At 43.6% G+C, this 17,416-nt stretch overlaps 1 protein-coding gene across 1 annotated transcript in view; it reads right to left on the reverse strand.

The window, feature by feature from the left end:
* The window catches only part of Plek2 (pleckstrin 2), a 28,761-nt gene extending 12,161 nt beyond the window's left edge, over positions 1-16,600 (reverse strand). Inside the window, exons 1-2 of the mRNA XM_047539770.1 lie at positions 16,343-16,600; positions 2,812-2,976 (exon numbers count right to left, since the gene is read on the reverse strand). Coding sequence (XP_047395726.1) covers positions 2,812-2,976; positions 16,343-16,384 — 207 coding nt within the window. The 5' untranslated portion in view covers positions 16,385-16,600. The remainder of the gene's footprint in view (positions 1-2,811; positions 2,977-16,342) is intronic.
* Positions 16,601-17,416: the final 816 nt, after the last annotated feature.

Consider the following 17,416-nt stretch of genomic DNA (forward strand, 5'->3'; position numbering starts at 1 on the left):
ATTTCTTTGACGAATTGTGGGATCTTTCAATCTGACTCTATTGAATGTCATCTGAGTAGACCAGGTCTACCACTTCTGAAACATTCTATTTCATTCTGATTCTGTTTTCCCAAATGTTAACTCCCAACTTATTTTGCTTACAAACTTAATATTCTTCATCTAAACTAATAATGAAAGTGGTGAATAAGCTGGCTCACTGCTCAGGGACACCATGAAGATGTTCCTCCAAGATAACATTCACTCATCAGTATCACTGAAGAACAGAGTTCAGTCAGATCTGGAACCTGTACGGTCAGTCTGCAGTTCACCGTCTTAATGAAAAGAATTTCAGGAGAAACTAGAAATTTAAAAAAAAATCCAGATACACCCTTTTTATGGCTTCCCTTATTTTACACATGCTTTATGATTTGTTCTTAGTGGATCTGTTGGCTACTCTCAGTCTCTTCAAGCCCAAGTGTTCACGAACTAAGCAGATAACAAATCTGTTTGAGAATTTTTTGTAGAATTAACATGATGTTCATAACTCCAGACAATTTAACCAGATTCTCTTTTTTGAAACTAAACCAAAGTTTTCCCATCTACATCCCACCTACCAATACCTCTGCTCTCCACTGTTTCCCAAAGATTATGAAGAGATAGCGGGATAACAAGTTAGCTGGACATGGTGGCACACGCCTGTAATTCTAGCTACTTGGGAGGCTGAGGCAGGAAGATTGCAAGTTCAAGGCCAGCCTGAGCAAATTAGCAAGATCCTGTCTCAAAATAAAAAATAAAAAGGGTAGGGCGCTGGGGTTGTAGCTTAGTAGTTGAGCACTTGCCTGGCATGTGTAAGGCACTTGGTTCAATTCTCAGCATCACATAAAAATAAATAAATAAATAAATTGGAGGTATTGTGTCCATATACAACTAAAATAAATTAATTAATTAAAAGGGCTAGGGGTATAGACCAGTGGTAAAGCACTCCTGGCTTTAATACCCACACCACACATACACAAAAGAGTCAGTACGTCAGCAAGTTAACCTATGAATTCATGGGTTTCATTTACTGAGACCTAAAGTCTCTTCTCTCTTTTTTTTTTTTTTTTGAACTAGGGATTGAACCCACAGGAGTGCTTAATCACCGAGCCACATCCAAAGTCCTCTTTTATACTTTTTTATATTTTATTTTGAGAGGGAGTCTCACTAAGTTGCTTAGGACCTTGCTAAATTGCTGAGGCTGGTCTTGAACTTGCCATCCTCCTATCTCAGCCTCCGGAATTGCTGGAATTACAGGCATGTGCCAGCATGCCCAATTCTGAATTGTTTTAATAACTTTTTATTTTCTTATTTGAGAAAAATTCAACATTACAAAGTAATACAGAGGTTAAGATCACAAATGCCAGTAAATCCACTACCAGAATCAACTGTCATTAATATTTTCTCATACTTAGAAGGTTCTTTTTCCGGGGCACAGGGTACTGAGAATTGAATCCAGGGCACTTTACCACTGAGTTACGTTTCCAGCCCTTATTAATTTCTATTTCAAGACAGTGTCTCACTAAGTTGCCCAGGCTGGCCTGGAACTTGAAATCCTCCTGCCTCAGCCTTCCAAGCCACTGGAATTACAAGAAAGTTCCTTAATTGACTTCATTGCCTCTGGCCTCTTTCTTTTCTGCACATTGCAAGCATGGAAACCTCAAAGAAGAAAAACATGATAAGAAAGAAGAGCTGGGTTCAATCCCCAGTGCCAAAAAGAAAAGAAAGAAGGAAAGAAGAAAATGGTAAAACCCCCTTTTTATGCAAGTTGTGTGCAGGCCTATAATCCCAGTTACTCAGGAGGCAGGAGGATCACAAATTCAAGGCCAGCATAAGCAACTTAAGCAAGACACCCTGTCTCAAAAAAAAAGGTGTGGGAGGTGCCCCTGGGGATGTAGATCAGCAGTAGAGCAGGAGGTCCTGATTTCAATTTCCCAGTACCACAAAAAGTTGTTTTAAATAAATAAAAATAAAATTAACCATTTTCTTTTCTTTTTTTTCCATATTTTATTGGTGCATTATAATTATACATAATGGTGGGATTTCTTGTCACATATTTGTACATGCACAGGATATAACAGCATTTGCTTTCCTAATAAGTTTGTTTTGTTTTGTTTTGGTGCAGGGACTGAACCCAGGGGTGCTTAACCACTGCGTCACATCCCCAGCCCTTTTTTGTATTTTTATTAGAGGCAGGATCTCACTGAGTTACTTAGGGTCTCACTAAATTGTTGTGGCTGGCTTTGAACTCTGATCCTCCTGTCTCAGCCTCTCAAGGGACTGGGATTACAGGAGTGTGCCACTGCCCCAGCCCTAATAAGTTTTTGTCTGTTTTGCAGTACTAGGAAAATGCTCTACTACTGAACTACACCCCCAGCCCCTGAAATATGGTTTTTATGGGCGGGTGGAAGCCACCCCTGATTTCTGGAACATGCAAACCTCAGGGGGATGAAAGCCCTCATAGTGAAGCTCAAGAGAGCAGTAACTTCACCTTCACACAGTGCCTGCTTCCTCTCCCACAGAGTCTCAACAGACCACTACTTCATATCCCCATCACAACCATGTGAGATGTTTGGGTGTAATTATCTCTTCCCATCTTACAGATGACAGTGATGACTGAGAGAGGTCGAACTACTTGCCCCAGGTCATGGGCCCGGGAGTTGGTTGAGGCAGGACTGGAATCCAGGTCTTTCAATTTTAACTCAGCTCTTCCCATCACCCACACCACCTTCCCCAAAGAGGCCTGAAGTGAGGGTGTCTGGGGTGGGGAGCCCGGCGGCAGGGCCCTTCACGCACCGGACGGTTTTCATACTCCAAGCAGGGGCAGGTGATGGTGCAGCCATCCAGGAGGATCCGGCCCTTGGGCGGGGTCACTCTCCGACCCCCCTCAAGCTTGTAGTACAGCAGCGTGTTCTGCCGGAGGATGAACCATCGCGCCTTCCAGTTGTGGACAATGTGGCCCTGTGAACAGAGAGGAGAGCCCGAGGTGAGGCGGCTGAGGAGAGGATACCGTGTTCAGGGCCCCGTGTGCTGTGGCTCAGGTCACCAGACGCGCTATGGAAACAGCTGTCCAGTGAGAGACCAGCCGTATTTTGGATCTCAGTCATTTCTTTTGGGTATGCAGCAAATACCGTTGGCACTGACCTTCTAGTTCCCATTTAGTCCTTTTCTGGTTATAAATCTGTGTGTTGTGTAGTGTTTGGAGTTGAATCCAGACCTTGCACATGCAGGTCAGTGCTCTACCACAGAGCTGCACCCACCACCGGTCCCTGATCATGAATCCTGAGATAAACTGCAAAGTATTAAGAAGAAAAAAAGTCACTTGCCTATCATCCTGCTATTAGGAGACAACCATTGTTAACATTTGATATTTCCTTTCGGTCCTTTTTCCTATTAGTTTTCACTTGTTTTTAAAAAAAATATTTTTAGTTATAAACGGACACAATACTTTAAAAAAAATAGGGGGGTATTAGGGATTGAACTCAGGGGCACTCAACCACTGAGACACATCCCCAGCTTTTTCTGTATTTTATTTAGAGACAGGGTTTCAATGAGTTGCTTAGTGCCTCACTGAGGCTGCTGTGAACTTGCAATCCTCCTGCCTCAGCCTCCCAAGCTGCTGGGATCACAGGCATGGTCACTGTGCTCAGCACAATACCTTTATTTATTTGTTTATATTTTATGTGATACTGAGGATCAAACCCAGTGTCTCACATGTGCTAGGCAGGTGCTTTACCACTGAGCCACAACCACAGTCCCCTTTTTTAATTTTTTTAAATTAGACCATATTTATCAATGGTAGAGCACTTGCCTAGCATGTGAAAGGCCTTGGGTTCAACTAGTTCTGAAAAGAAGAAAATATATATCATATTGCAAGCCAGATGTAGTGGCACATGCCTATAATCCCAGTGACTTGGGAGACCGAGACAGGAGAATTGCAAGTTCAAGGCCAGCCTCAGCAACTTAGTGAGGCACTAAGCAACTTAGAGGGACCCTGTCTCAAAATAAAAAATAAAACAAAAAGGACTAGGGATGTGGCTCCATGGTAAAATGCCCCTGGATTCAATCCCCAGTACAACACACACACATACACACACACACACATACACAAAGACCATATTACATGTAGTTTTCTAATTTTAGTTGTGTTTAGCCTTACTGAGCATTTTCTCACACAATTAAATTTCTTTAAAATTTATTTTTTCATATATATATATATATATATATATATATATATATATATATATATAAACAACCTCTTTATTGGAGAATATTTGAGAAAGTAGTAGGAAGGAAGAAAACAAACCCATGACCTGCCTTACAATGTGGTGGCCAGATCAGCACTTTGAGACACTCATTCCTGTCCTTTTGACATGTATTTTTAAAAGCATGAACACATGACATGTCAAAATGGACCATCATCATTTTAAAAACACATCTTCTGACTTTGAAATGGAAGCATACACATAGAAAATTTGGGAAATACTGAAATGTATAAAGGAAATTAAAGTTATCTACCATTCCATTAGTCAAAAATAACCATAGCTAATATTTTCATATACTTCCTTAGACTTTTTTTTATCAGTTTTCTTTTTAACACAGTTAAGTTTATAGTATAGAAGATTCTTCAGTTTAATTAACAAAGGTTTGAATGGATGATGACAAAGACAGACTTGGGAACAGTATTTGCCACTCAAATTATCAACATGTTTTAAAGAGACAGAAAATAATCATTCAATGTTCCCTTTCCATTCATAAGGCAATCAAAATATGTATCAGTCAAAAGTCTGTGCTAAATTTCTACTAAGGTGAACCCTGACATGGATTAATTACCATGTTTATTTTTTTATTTTTTGTATCCAAACGGGTCTCCACCAACTCATAAAAATATTCCATACCCAAAACTTTCAACCACATTCTTCTAGGAGAGGAAAGATAACAGCTATAGCCTCATTAAAGCTTTTCACATCTCATACTGAAAAGTCTATAATGTGACTTAAACATTTTGCACACTCAAATTTACATAAAAGAGCTTTAGCAGGAAAATAAGAGATGACTGATAATGGCTCATGGAAGTTCTAGTTGATATAACAGACTTGACCTTATCAAGTTCCAAAGAATTTGTTATCAAAACGAAAAACAAACCCTCAGTTGTGTATAAGATCATAAACCCCTACATTAGCTGTCGGGGGAGTGGCCATGTAAGTTCACACATTACTGAAGGCAATGAGTTAGCAAATGCAAACTACAGTTTCCTCTTAGACAGTCACGATACACTGAATGAAATCGTCCTAAAAGAAAATCACAACACCTTGCTGCCTGTCTTTGAAAGCTCTCTGCGGAAGCCATCAGCCTAACGCAGAGGCCATGTAGTCATCCAAGGTGACCTTCCCATGGGTGCTGTACCATTTTGCAATTGAATTCAGTTTGGGGAGTCGACCTAAATCCTGGATGAAGTGCTGTCTCCAGCCCTTCTGTTCAGCCCAGAGTTCTTTCAATTCATCGAAGTCCATTGTACCAAACCTGTCTCTATCCATCACTGAAACTCTAAGCTGACAAGTCACCAGGTTACAAGGTTTGTATCCTCCAGCAACGCCAACTGTGGCAGACATCTCTGCAATTCATTGGCATTTGTTTGCTCATATTGTCCTGCGATAGCAGCAAAGTAACCACACAGAGGATCCTCGGTTTGTTCGGGAAGTGTAGGCCCTCCAGGAGCCCCTCCATACCCGCTGGGGTAGTACCCACTGCTGGCACCAGTGTGCCCCAGGGAGGCCTCGGTGCAGACCGTGCCCTACCTCCCCACCCCCAGCAACTCCTCTTCTTCTCCTCCTCCTTTTCCTTCTTCTTCCTCTTCCTCTTCCTCCACTTCCTCCTCCTTCTCCTTCTTGTTCTTCTTTTTGTACTAGGGATTGAACCCAGGGGAGCTTTACCACCGATTTACATCCCCAGTCCTTTTTAATTTTTTTTTTTTTTTTCAATTTTGAGGCAGGATCTTGCAAAGTTGTTCAGGCTGGCCTTGAATTTGCTATCCTCCTGCCTCAGCCTCCAGAGTAGTTGAGATTACAGATCTGTGCCACTGTGCCCTAAAATATTCCTTATAACTACTGTGCAGATGTAAAATTTACTTGCCAATCTCCTATTGTTTGAAACTGAGGTTGTTTCAAATTTTTTGCTGTTATAAACCATTCTACAATGAATATCTCACATATAAATTTTGATTGCATCTCTGATTTTCTTTCCTTAAGATACAATTCTTATGGTTGAGGTTATGGCCCAGTGGTAGAGTACTTGCCTAGCATGTGTGAGGCACTGGGTTCAATTCATAGCACCGCATATAAATAATAAAATAAAGGTCCATCAACAACTAAAAATATATATATTAAAAAAAGATATAATTCCTAGAAAGAATATTTCTAGTCAAAGGATCTGGGCAATCTCTAAAGCTATAGCTTCAATCACTTTACATCACTAAGGGACCTAACAGTCCAGCCTAACCAGCTGCGGCAGGTATAAAAGACAGGTTGTTTTGGAGGTTCCCAAGCAGTTAATAGAACCAATGGTCAGCATAGTCAGGCGCAGGCAGAGAACTAGTTTCTAGATCATGCCAATGGATAGGGGAATGGCTACTAAGAGACTGGAAAGTAGGGTTTGGTATACAGGAGAGCAACTTCTTGACATATTTCCAAGCAGAGCTCAATTTAGAGCCATGTTCTAACCTGGAGAAATGAGCTTTATATGGATCAGAGACCATTTTCCTAATTCACTCATTCCCTTACCTAGCACTTATAAATACCAAAGACCCTTCAGTTCTCACAACTGTGGTCTATGATTCCATTCCACTCTCAGCACATAATGAGAGCTATTAGGTAATCAAAAAGTTGTAGAAAGCTGGGTGCCGTGGTGTACGTCTATAATCCCAGTGGCTTGGGAGGCTGAGGTAGGAGGATTGAGAGTTCAAAGCCAGCCTCAGGAACTTAATGAGGCACTAAGCAACTCAGTGAGACCCTATCTTTAAATAAAATACAAAAAGGGGTTGGGGATGTGGCTCTGTGGTTGAGTGACCCTAGGTTTAATTCCCAGCACCAAAAAAAAAAAAAAAGTTGTAGAGCCAGGCATTGTGACACAGGCCTATAATCCTAACTACTCAGGAGACTGAGGCAGGAAGATCAAAAGTTCAAGGCCAGCCTGGGCGATTCAGTGAAAGCCTGCATCCAAATAAATCATAGAAAGGTGGGGGCTGGGGTTGTGACTCAGGGGTAGAGCGCTTGCCTAGCACATGTGAGGGACTAGGTTTGATCCTCAGCACCAAATAAAACAAAGGTATTGTATCCATCTACAACTAAAAAAAAATTTTTAAATTTTTTTTTTTAAATAGAAAGGACTGGGGATATAGCTCAGTGGTAGAGCACTCCTGGGTTCAATCCCTACCACCAAAGGGTGTTTCCTTCACTTGATCCCTGACAATGTGTATATGCAGTCTGAGGATTGGCAGTTTTATCCGACACAACACCAGCAGACGTGTTTAAAGAAACAAAAAAGTCTTAAATCAGCTCTTAGGGCTCTCTCTATGTGGCCAGTCTCTGGATCCCACTGCCTGTGATCTCCGACCGAGAGGATCTTGACACTCCTGCACTAGCCAGGGTGGCCTGGGGCATCTGGATGCTAAAGAATTCAAGGCAGCAAATGACTGTCACGCAAGGTAGTAGCTGAGGTAGGGAGAGGAGGACATCATGTAAATAGATGGTACAGGTGCTGTTGCGGGTGGTGAAATGATCTTAAACCTTAAAACAGGGGTCTTTTAGGCTGGCTTTCATGCCTCCAATTCATATGCTGAAGTTCTAACTCCAGTACCTCAGAATGTGACTATATGTGGAGACAGTCCCATTAAAGAGCTGATTAAGTTAAAATGGGACTATTAGGTTGGCACTAATCCAATCTGACTGACGTCTTTATGAGAAGAGATTTGGACACACGCAGAGACACCAGAGATCTTTGCTCCACAAGAAAGACCATGTGAGGACACAGCAAGAAGGCACCACTGGCAAGCCAAGCAGAAAGTCTTCAGAAGGAATCAAACCAGCCGACACCCTTGATCTTGAACTTCGAGGCTCTAGAACACTGAGAAAAAAATTTCTGTTGTTTAAGTCACCTGCTTTGGGATATTTTTGTTATGGCAGCTAGGGCAAACTAATACAAAAGGGAAAAGAGAAAGGAGGCTGAGGATGAAAGGGGAGAAAAATGGAACCAGATGCTGAGCAGAAAAAAAGCAGATACAGAGATGCTGTACATTCCTGGACAAAATGTTAAACTTCCCAGAATCCTTTGCACTTAGAGAATAGGTAGGTGACCCAGCTTCTGTCAATCCGAGGCAGAGCACTGATATATGCCGACAGCAGACAAACGTGGGGAAATGGGAACTTCTGGCAAGGGTAATAGTAGGACAGTTTCTTCTGACATCCAGATCCTACAGTTGTCAAAGATTTTCAGCAATGACTTTTCTAGTAGAAATATCTTCTTATAGAGATGATACTAACACAGAGCCATTAGGTGCTTCTGTCTGGCTGCACTATTCCTAGTTGTAGAGCATTCCAGCCTAATTCTCTGACCTCACAAGTAAACCTGAGTTGCTGGGGGCAGTGGCACATGCCTGTAATCCAGGTACTTGGGAGGCTGAGGTAGAAGGATCTCAAGTTCAAGGTCAGCCTTGGAAACTTGGTGAGACCTGGTGGCTTTCTTATGCTCAAATAATGAATATGCTGAGAAAGAAATTAGGAAAACTATTCCATTCACAATAATCTCAAAAAAATAAAATACTTAGACATTCATCTAACTATGAATATGAAGGATCTCTACAATGAAAACTACAGAACACTAAAGAAAAAAATTGAAGACGACCTTGGAAGATGGAAAGGCATGTTCTTGGATAAGCATAATTAATATTGTCAAATGGTCATGCTACCAAAAGCAATATACAGACTGAATGTAATTCCCATTAAAATACCAATGACATTCCTCACAAAATTAGAAAAAGCAATTCTAAAATTCAAAGAAACCCAGAACAGCCAAATAGTCAAATGATTGACAAGACCCCCAGTGATTCCCTCCTTCTGGAATATCTTCCCACATTTTAAAAATTAATTAATTAATTACTTTATTTATTTATAAGCAGTGCTGAGAATTGAACCCAGTGCCCCACGCATGCGAGGCGAGTGCTTTATCACTGAGCCACAACCCCAGCCCTCTTCCCACATTTTAAAGGGTTGGTCTGTGTGACTACAGAATATGGCAGAGTAGTGTAAATCATTTCCTACAATAGATGATAATGATGAGGATGAGGATGAGGATGATGTACTGGGGACTGAACCCAGGGTGCTTTACCACTGGGCCATATCCCAGGCCCTTTTTGCTTTTTGAGATAGGGTCTTGCTAAGTTGTTTAGGGCCTTGCTAAATTGCTGAGGTTAGCCTTAAACTTGGAATCCTCCTGCCTCAGCCTCCCAAGTTACTGGGATTATAGGCATGCCCCACCAATTACGATGTGTGGGCATTCTGACAGTAGGTTATAAAAGACTGCAGTTTATTAGTTCGTTCCCATTTCTGTCTCTCTCTTTTCAGGTAGCTCCCATGTCATGAGCAGCCCTATAGAGAGGCGAGGGCTGTAGGCCTGGGAGTGAGCTCGGAAGTGAACCTTCCTGCTAGCCAGGTCTTCAGGTGACTGCCTCATCGGGGCAACACTTTGTAATCTCAGAAGAGACCCTGAGCCAAAATCTTACACCTAGGTTTCCTGGATACTTGACCCTCAGAAACTATGAGACAATAAATGCTTGTTGTTTAAAGATGTTAAATTTGGGGGGTGATTTATTACAAACAATAAGCAATTGATAGATGCCTAACCCCAAGGAGGAGTCCAGATGGACGAGAAAGTTCAGAAGAGGGTGGGGTGGGGGTTAGTCACATTCCCTGCTGATGCTGGGGCTGTCTTATTAAATTTTTTAAAGATTTTTGCCCCACATTTTTAAATTGGTGCTTTAGAGTTGTACATAATGATGGGATTTGTTGTTACATATTTTCACATGCACATAATAAAATGATATAATTTGGCCAATATCATCCCCCAGTACTTCCCCCCTGCCTCCCTCTCTCCCACTCCCTGGTCCCTTTCTTCTACTGATCTCCCTGTGATTTTCATGAGATTTCCCTCCCCCACCTTACTTTTCTTTTTCCTCTCTAGCTTCCACATATGAGAGAAAACATACGACCCTTGACCTTCTGAGTTTGACTTATTTCATTAACATGATGGTCTCCAGTTCCATCATTTTCCTGTACGTGACATAATTTCACTTATCCTCATGGCTGAATAAAACTTCATTGTGTATATATGCCACATTTTCTTTATCCATTCATCCATTGATGGACACCTAAGCTGGTTCCATAGTTTGGTTATTGTAAATTGTGTTGCTACAAACATGGGTAAGGATGTGTAATTCATTATATTACACCGACTTTAATTCTTTAGGATACATATGTAGGAACAGTATAGCTGAGTTACATGGTGATTCCATGTCTAGTCTTTTTTGTGGGGAGGGTAGTACTAGGGATTGAATTCAGGGGCACTCAACCACCGAGCCACATCCCCAGTCCTATTTTGTATTTTATTTAGAGACAGGTTCTCACTGAGTTGCTTAGTGCCTTGCTTTTGCTGAGGCTGGCTTTGAACTCACAAACCTCCTGCCTCAGCCTCCTGAGCCACTGGGATTATAGGCTTGTGCCTAGTCTTTTGGGAAAACTTCATATTGATTTTCATAGTGGTTATACTAAGTTACAATCCTATTAACAGTGTAAAAGTGTTCATTTGCCTTCACATTCTCTCCAGCGTTTGTTATTATTTATATTATTGATGACTGTCATCTGACTGGTGTGAGATGAAATTTCAGTGTAGTTTGACTTTCATTTTCCTAACTGCTAATGATATTGAACATTTTTTCATATATTTGTTGACAATCTGTATTTCTTCTTTTAAGAACTGTCTGTGTGAGGCTGAGTTCGAAGGCTGTGTGGCGTCATCTGGTCAGCCAGGCTAAGCATAAAACCACTGCCAGGAGGAAGGTGCAGCTAAGTGGTAAAGAACTTGCCTAAAATGAGCAAAGCCCTGCCATCCCCAGAACCAGAAAACAATGCTAATGCTTTAGGGAAATTCCCCATAGGCTTATATATCTTGGGCTCCAAGGCATTTGGGAAAGGGATAGGGGAAGTGATGAGGACCACATCATCAAGGGCTTCCGTGTTGCCAGTTTGATTTTAATATTGGGACCAGAGGAAACTTCTTGAAGAATTTAAGCAGAAGTACAACAGGTTTAGATTCTCATGTTAAAACTATCACTCCAGCCAGGCACAGTGGCACAAGCCTGTAATCCCAGTGACTCAGGAGCCTGAGGCAGGAGATCACAAGTTCAAGGTCTGCTTCAGTCACTTAGACTCTGTCTCAAAATAAAAAATAAAAAGGGCTGGGGATGTTGCTCAGAGGTAAAGTGCCCCTGGGTTCAATCCCCAGTCTTCCCCTCACAAAAAAAAAAAAAAAAAAAAAAAAAAAAAAAAAAAAAAAAAAGAAAAGAAAAGAAAAGAAAGAAAGAAAAGAAAAAAGAAAAAGAAAGAGACCACTGATTTTCTTTTTCGGTACCAGGGGTGCTTAACCACTGAGCCACATCCCCAACCCATTTTGTTGTTGGTTGTTGCTTTTGTTTTTTTTGTTTGTTTGTTTTGTTTTGTTTTTTGAGAAAAGTTCTCTTTTTGGTACCAGGGATTGAACTCAGGGGTGCTTAACCACTAAGCCACATCTCCAGCCCTTTTCTATATTTGATGATTTAGAGACAGGGTCTCACTAAATTGCATAGGGCCTAAGTTGCTGAGGCTGGCTTTGAACTCGCAATCCTCCTGCCTCAACCTCCTGAGCCTCTGGGATTATTACAGGCGTGCAGCACTGCTCCCACCTGGCATAGAAAGAGACCAGTGAATGAAGCAAATGAGGATGGAATAGGGAGCTCAGCTGGAAGCTGCTGGAATATGCACAAAACTAGCAGGAAGGTGTCAGTGTCCCTGATCTACAGTAAGTGACACAGTGTGTATGGTTGTAAGTAGCTGGTCCAAAGTCACTAGACAAAGTGGGTCAGGCTAAAAACAGTGGTATAAGCTGAGAAAGAACCCAGGCCTCTCTCTACCAGCACATTTGTCCCCCGGCACAGAGAAGCCTTCCTCTTTAGGCACCTTGTTTACAAGCAGCTGGCTGGGACCAGAGGCCAGCTGGAGCCTTGGGTGGCTCAGAGTTCCATGAGCCCTCCTAGAGGAAAGGAGGGGGCGGTAGGATGGGATTAACGATGAGGAAACAGGGACCCCAAATGGTTTTACCCAAGGACCTGCAACTCCCCATCAAAGCAAAGATAGTACTTATGGGATGAATTGTGTCTCTCAAAAAGATACCTTGAGGTTCTAACCTCTGGTACCTGTGAATGTGATCTTATTTGGAAATTAAGTCTTTGTAGATGTAACCAAAATTAAGATGAAGTCACACCAGATGAGGGTGGGTACTAACTCGGTATGACTGGAGTCCTTATGTTATCATCAAGGTGTCCATTTGGGGTCCAGGTCTTTGATGTCCCGAAAAAAGAAATGAGCAAGACATACACAAGCAACAGGCAAAGTACAGATTTATTGAAGGTGAAGGTGGAAGTAGCACTCCATAAGGTAGAGCAGAGTGAGCCGAGCAAGAGAGAAGCTCGAGGGCCTGATGTCTGGAAATAAGTGTTTTACAATGCTGAGCTGTGATGCCTTCTCTTCCCTACAAGGACCTGATTGGCACCTGATTGAATATTGTTCAATTTTCCCCCATCGGTTACTTTGGAAAACCTAATTAGCATATTGTCCAATTGACCCTCATTGGTCATTTTATAATACCAAACCTGTGGTGGGAATGGTCATGGTGGTAAGTCCTCAGGGGAGGGAGCTCTCATGGTAACGCGACTTACCATAAACAGGGACATGACTCTGTCTAGTCCTCCAGTGGCATCCTTCTTATAACCTGTCTCTGCCAATCCTGGCATCCTGAACTCCCCTGACATTTAGAGGAAGAGGAGAGTTTGGACACTGAGAGACATGCAGGGAGAAGATGGACATGTGATGACCCAGAGATTGCACAGACACATTTACAAACCAAGGAACAGCAAGAATTGACAAGGATTCTCCCCAGTGGGTTTCAGAGGGAGTGTGGCCCTGCCAACACCTTGATTTTGGACTTCCAGCCTCCAGAACTCCTTTTGGTCTTTTTATTTCTATGCATATCTTTTCTTTTCTCCTATCATGTATCTTTTTAATCCAAAACTTGTTGGATTTTAACACCATAAACTTTTTTTTTTTTTTTTTTGGCGGTGCTGGGGATTTGAACCCAGGGCTTTGTGCTTGCAAGGCAAGCACTCTACCAACTGAGCTATATCCCCAGCCCCTACCATAAACATTTTTTAACATCAACATTACCATAATTTAACTAATCATTTGTTTATTTAGGGGGACATATTGGTAGTTTCTAGGTTCTTTTCAAACATATCTAAGACTTTCTTCATAGAGCTTTTATAGTATTTCCTTGGGATGGAGTCCTATAAAAAAAATTCCCAGGTCAAAACGTGTTAACATTGCAACGGTTGTTCAAGATAAAGAGCCCTGTGACAATGCCTCAAAGTGTCCCTAACTCTCCTTGCCGCCTACCTACAGTCTCAACACCCAGGAAGCCTCCTTCCCCCTCACTCTCCTGATAGCCAAGCCCTGGGAGCTCCCTGTATTTCGCCCACAGCTTTGCTTCCTTCTTGTCTGGGCTGGATTAGGAACCAAATCCATCATGCCCCTGCCTGTCTCCAGCTTGGCCCTTCCCCCGCTGAAGGCTGATGACTACTCTGCACTCTGGCTTTTAGCTGGGCCCTGCCCCACCTCTGGGCTGTAAGCCCTGCTAAACCTTCAGACTCCTGTGCCCTAGTCCTGTACATTTCAGTGGCCTAGGTGAGTGGTGATTGGGACAGATCAGTAGGAGGTGCCCATAGCAGGGGGATTGAGACCAGGATTTTGGAGCAGGAAAAGGTGTGGCTTCCACTGCCTCAGAGTCAGACTTCAAATCCCAGACTTTCGGTTTGGCTGAAATGAGGCCTGGGACCTGGGTATTTCGACTAAGCTCCTTCCTTTCAGTAGGCTGGGGTGGGGGGGAGCTCGGTTCTCACTTCTCTGCACCCTGGTTTTGCTAAGCAGGCCATCCAGAAAAGAATGCGTGCACATCCTTCTCCCCACATATCCTGTGAGCTCTGTGGCTTTCCCTGCAGCCCTCCTCTGACTCAGTGTGATGGCAGAGGTGGGAAATCATATAGGTAATCCCTGGCACAGAATCCCACCTGAGGGGGACTAACCTTGAGTGAACTCCTACCAGGGCCCCATGATGAACAGTTGGACCAAAACTCACCACCCAACTCATCCCACCACCTCAAGCTGCAGGGAGAAGCAGAAGTCCCTCCACAAGTTGTGCAGTCACCTCCCAGACCCTAGGGGACCAGTCGGTCATCACAATCACAGGGGTATGAAGTAGGCATGGAATTCTGGGACTGCTCATATCCAGTCTGACCCTTGATCTGCATCAGCCTCCTATCCTCCTTACATATTTAAGCAAATAACACACCTGCCTTCTAGTATCAAATACTGTGCAACACAAGGTGGTCACACCATAAACAAAATAAGTAAACAATTTGAGCCTTCAGGGCTGATAGGACCAGGAAAAGCAATAAGAGGGAAAGTTCCTTCATCCCTCATTACCCCCTCCCAAAGCTAAAACTCAGTAGAAGAGCAAAAATGCTCAGTACCAGATTCATTTATCTGCATGTTATTATGTTAGCAAGAACAGTTACCATAATATCAATGTTAAAATTTCTTTTTTTAATTTTGTGTGTGGTGCTGAGGATCAAATTCAGGGTCCTGCACAGGTTAGGCAAGCACTCTACCATTGAACTACAACCTCAGTCCTAAAAATGCTTCAAAATAGATACCACCTCTTGTGGCTAAATTTTCCACCTTGATCCCAAGCATGCTGTTTTTGTTTGGCCATATGGGGTGATTTTGGGGAATGGCTGTTCTTGTCCCAGCTACTACCAGCTCTGGGCACTCATTTTTCAGATCCTTATTTTCCTCAATTGCAATAACACCCAGGGTACTTGCTGCTCAGTAGACAGAGAGGGCCAACCAGAGTGGATGTGATCCTGGCTCCAGCACTCACTACTTTCAGAGCAAGTTACTTAACCACTCTGAGCTTTGCTTTCCACCTTGGTGAAAGTGGGCAATGTGACCCTATTCACACTTTAGTACTATCAGAGGATTAAACAAGACAACGTCCAGGAGTGGTTCAGTAAGTGCTAAAGAAACACAGCATTCCCCCTCCCTCCTGGTTAAGCTATAGAGCACGTCCATGTCGTTTTAATAAATTGTATTTACCCTGGAGGTGTAGCTAAATAGTAGAGCATTTGTTTAGCATGTGCAAGGCCTGGGTTCACCAGTACCAAATAAACAAAATTATATTTAAATACACTATTCATAACTATTTTCTTTTTTAAATTGACACATAATAACGGTACACATTTATGGGGTCCAATGTGACATTTCAATACATGCATACAATGTATAATAACCAGATCACAGTGCATGCATATCCATCACCTCAATCATGGGCCATTTCTTTGTGTTGGGAACAGTTGGGAAGTTCCCATATTTTGAATTGTTGTCAGTCACAGTCATCCTATTGTGCTACAGAATATTAGAAGTTGTTCTTTTTTCCAACTGTACCCCTGACCGGTTAACCATCCTCTCTCCATCCCCCACCCCTTATTCATAATATTTTAATATGTTTTGTTTTGTCCTGCGTTGTTTGTGTGGTGCTGGGGATGAGCCCCACGGCCTCGTGCTTGCTAAACACACTGTGCTACATTCCCAGGCCCGGTAGTTTTAAGATTCCCGCTTCGGACCCGCTGCCCGACCCCACACCACACTAAGCAAGCGGGATCCTCGCCTGGCCTTGCCGCGGCCCCTCTTTTCTATGGAAAGCGTTACTCCGCCTGGGTGCCAACGTCCAACCTACGTGCGCCCCACTGTCCCCACCGACTTGCAGCTCTCGGAGCAGGGCCCGAGTCAACCGATCCCACCCCCGGGGTTGGCGATGGGGACCCGGGCACGCGGGTCCGGTGGCGCGCGCCTGGACCGGCTCAGGTGAGAAGCAGCGGGGCCCGCGGTGGGCGCATCGGACCAGCACTCACCCTCTTCACCAGGAAACCCTCTTTGAGCACGCCGTCCTCCATGTCGCCGCCCGCACGCCTGGGCCACCCCAGGTGCGCTGTCCCGACGCTTTGCGCTTCTCCGCGCCCGCGCAGCCCGCGCCCGCTGCGCCCAGGAAGCCGCTCCGACACCGCGGGGCGACGCCTCCCTGGCGCGTGTCCAGAGCCAGAGACCGCGGGGCCTCCGGGGCAGGAAGTCGGGCCGGGTTAGGATCTTTGCCTTGATGTTGCCACCTGGAGGTGCTCCGGGGGCGGTGATTAGTCCTAGGTGCAGAGTCTGCCAACCCCGCCCCAGCTTTCTCCGACCTGGCAGGGTGCCCCTGGGGTGCCCTGCGCTTCCTAACTCTACCAGTCTCTGCACAGTTTCCTCCGCCCCAGATTTAACCCGACGCTCGCCTGGCACTTGGCATAGTGGGCTCCGTTAATACTTATCCAATCAAACGGCACTGAAAGGATTTCAAGGATTTGGAACCGTCCCTGAACTCAGCGGACATGGAAGTGGGAAGAATGGATAGGATGGAACTGAGATGGGAAGTTTTTCCAGGCCTCTGGTGGGGGTACAGGAGAGTTCCCCTTACAGTCACAACTTTAAGGCAGCTGGCACAGTATTGAGGGCAGGAGAGGGTTAGGGTCAACATCCACTCTCCAAAAGAAAAAAGGGAGAACCAAAGAATTCAGCATTAGGGACAAAATTTAAGGAGGTGCCAAGGAACTCAATAATGTAAATAAATAATAATTTAGTTTGATAATTTTTAAAAAATCAAAATTAATGGCCATGTATGGTGATGGCAATCCCAGCAACTCAGGAGGCTGAGGCAGGAAGACGGCAAATTCCAGGCTAGCATCGGCAACTTAGACTGTCTGGAAATAAAAAATAAAAAAGACCACAGGTGTAGCTTAGTGATAGAGCGTCCCACGGTTCAACCCTCAGCACGAGAAGGAAAAAAAAAAAAAAAAAGGCAAAAACATCCACGATGAACAAATTATCAAGTATCAAAACAGGATCAATAACAATACCCTACCTGCCCATGCTGGCACCAGAAACAAAAGGAAACA

This window comes from Sciurus carolinensis, chromosome 2 (assembly GCF_902686445.1).
Source record: "Sciurus carolinensis chromosome 2, mSciCar1.2, whole genome shotgun sequence".
Classification (NCBI taxonomy): domain Eukaryota; kingdom Metazoa; phylum Chordata; class Mammalia; order Rodentia; family Sciuridae; genus Sciurus; species Sciurus carolinensis.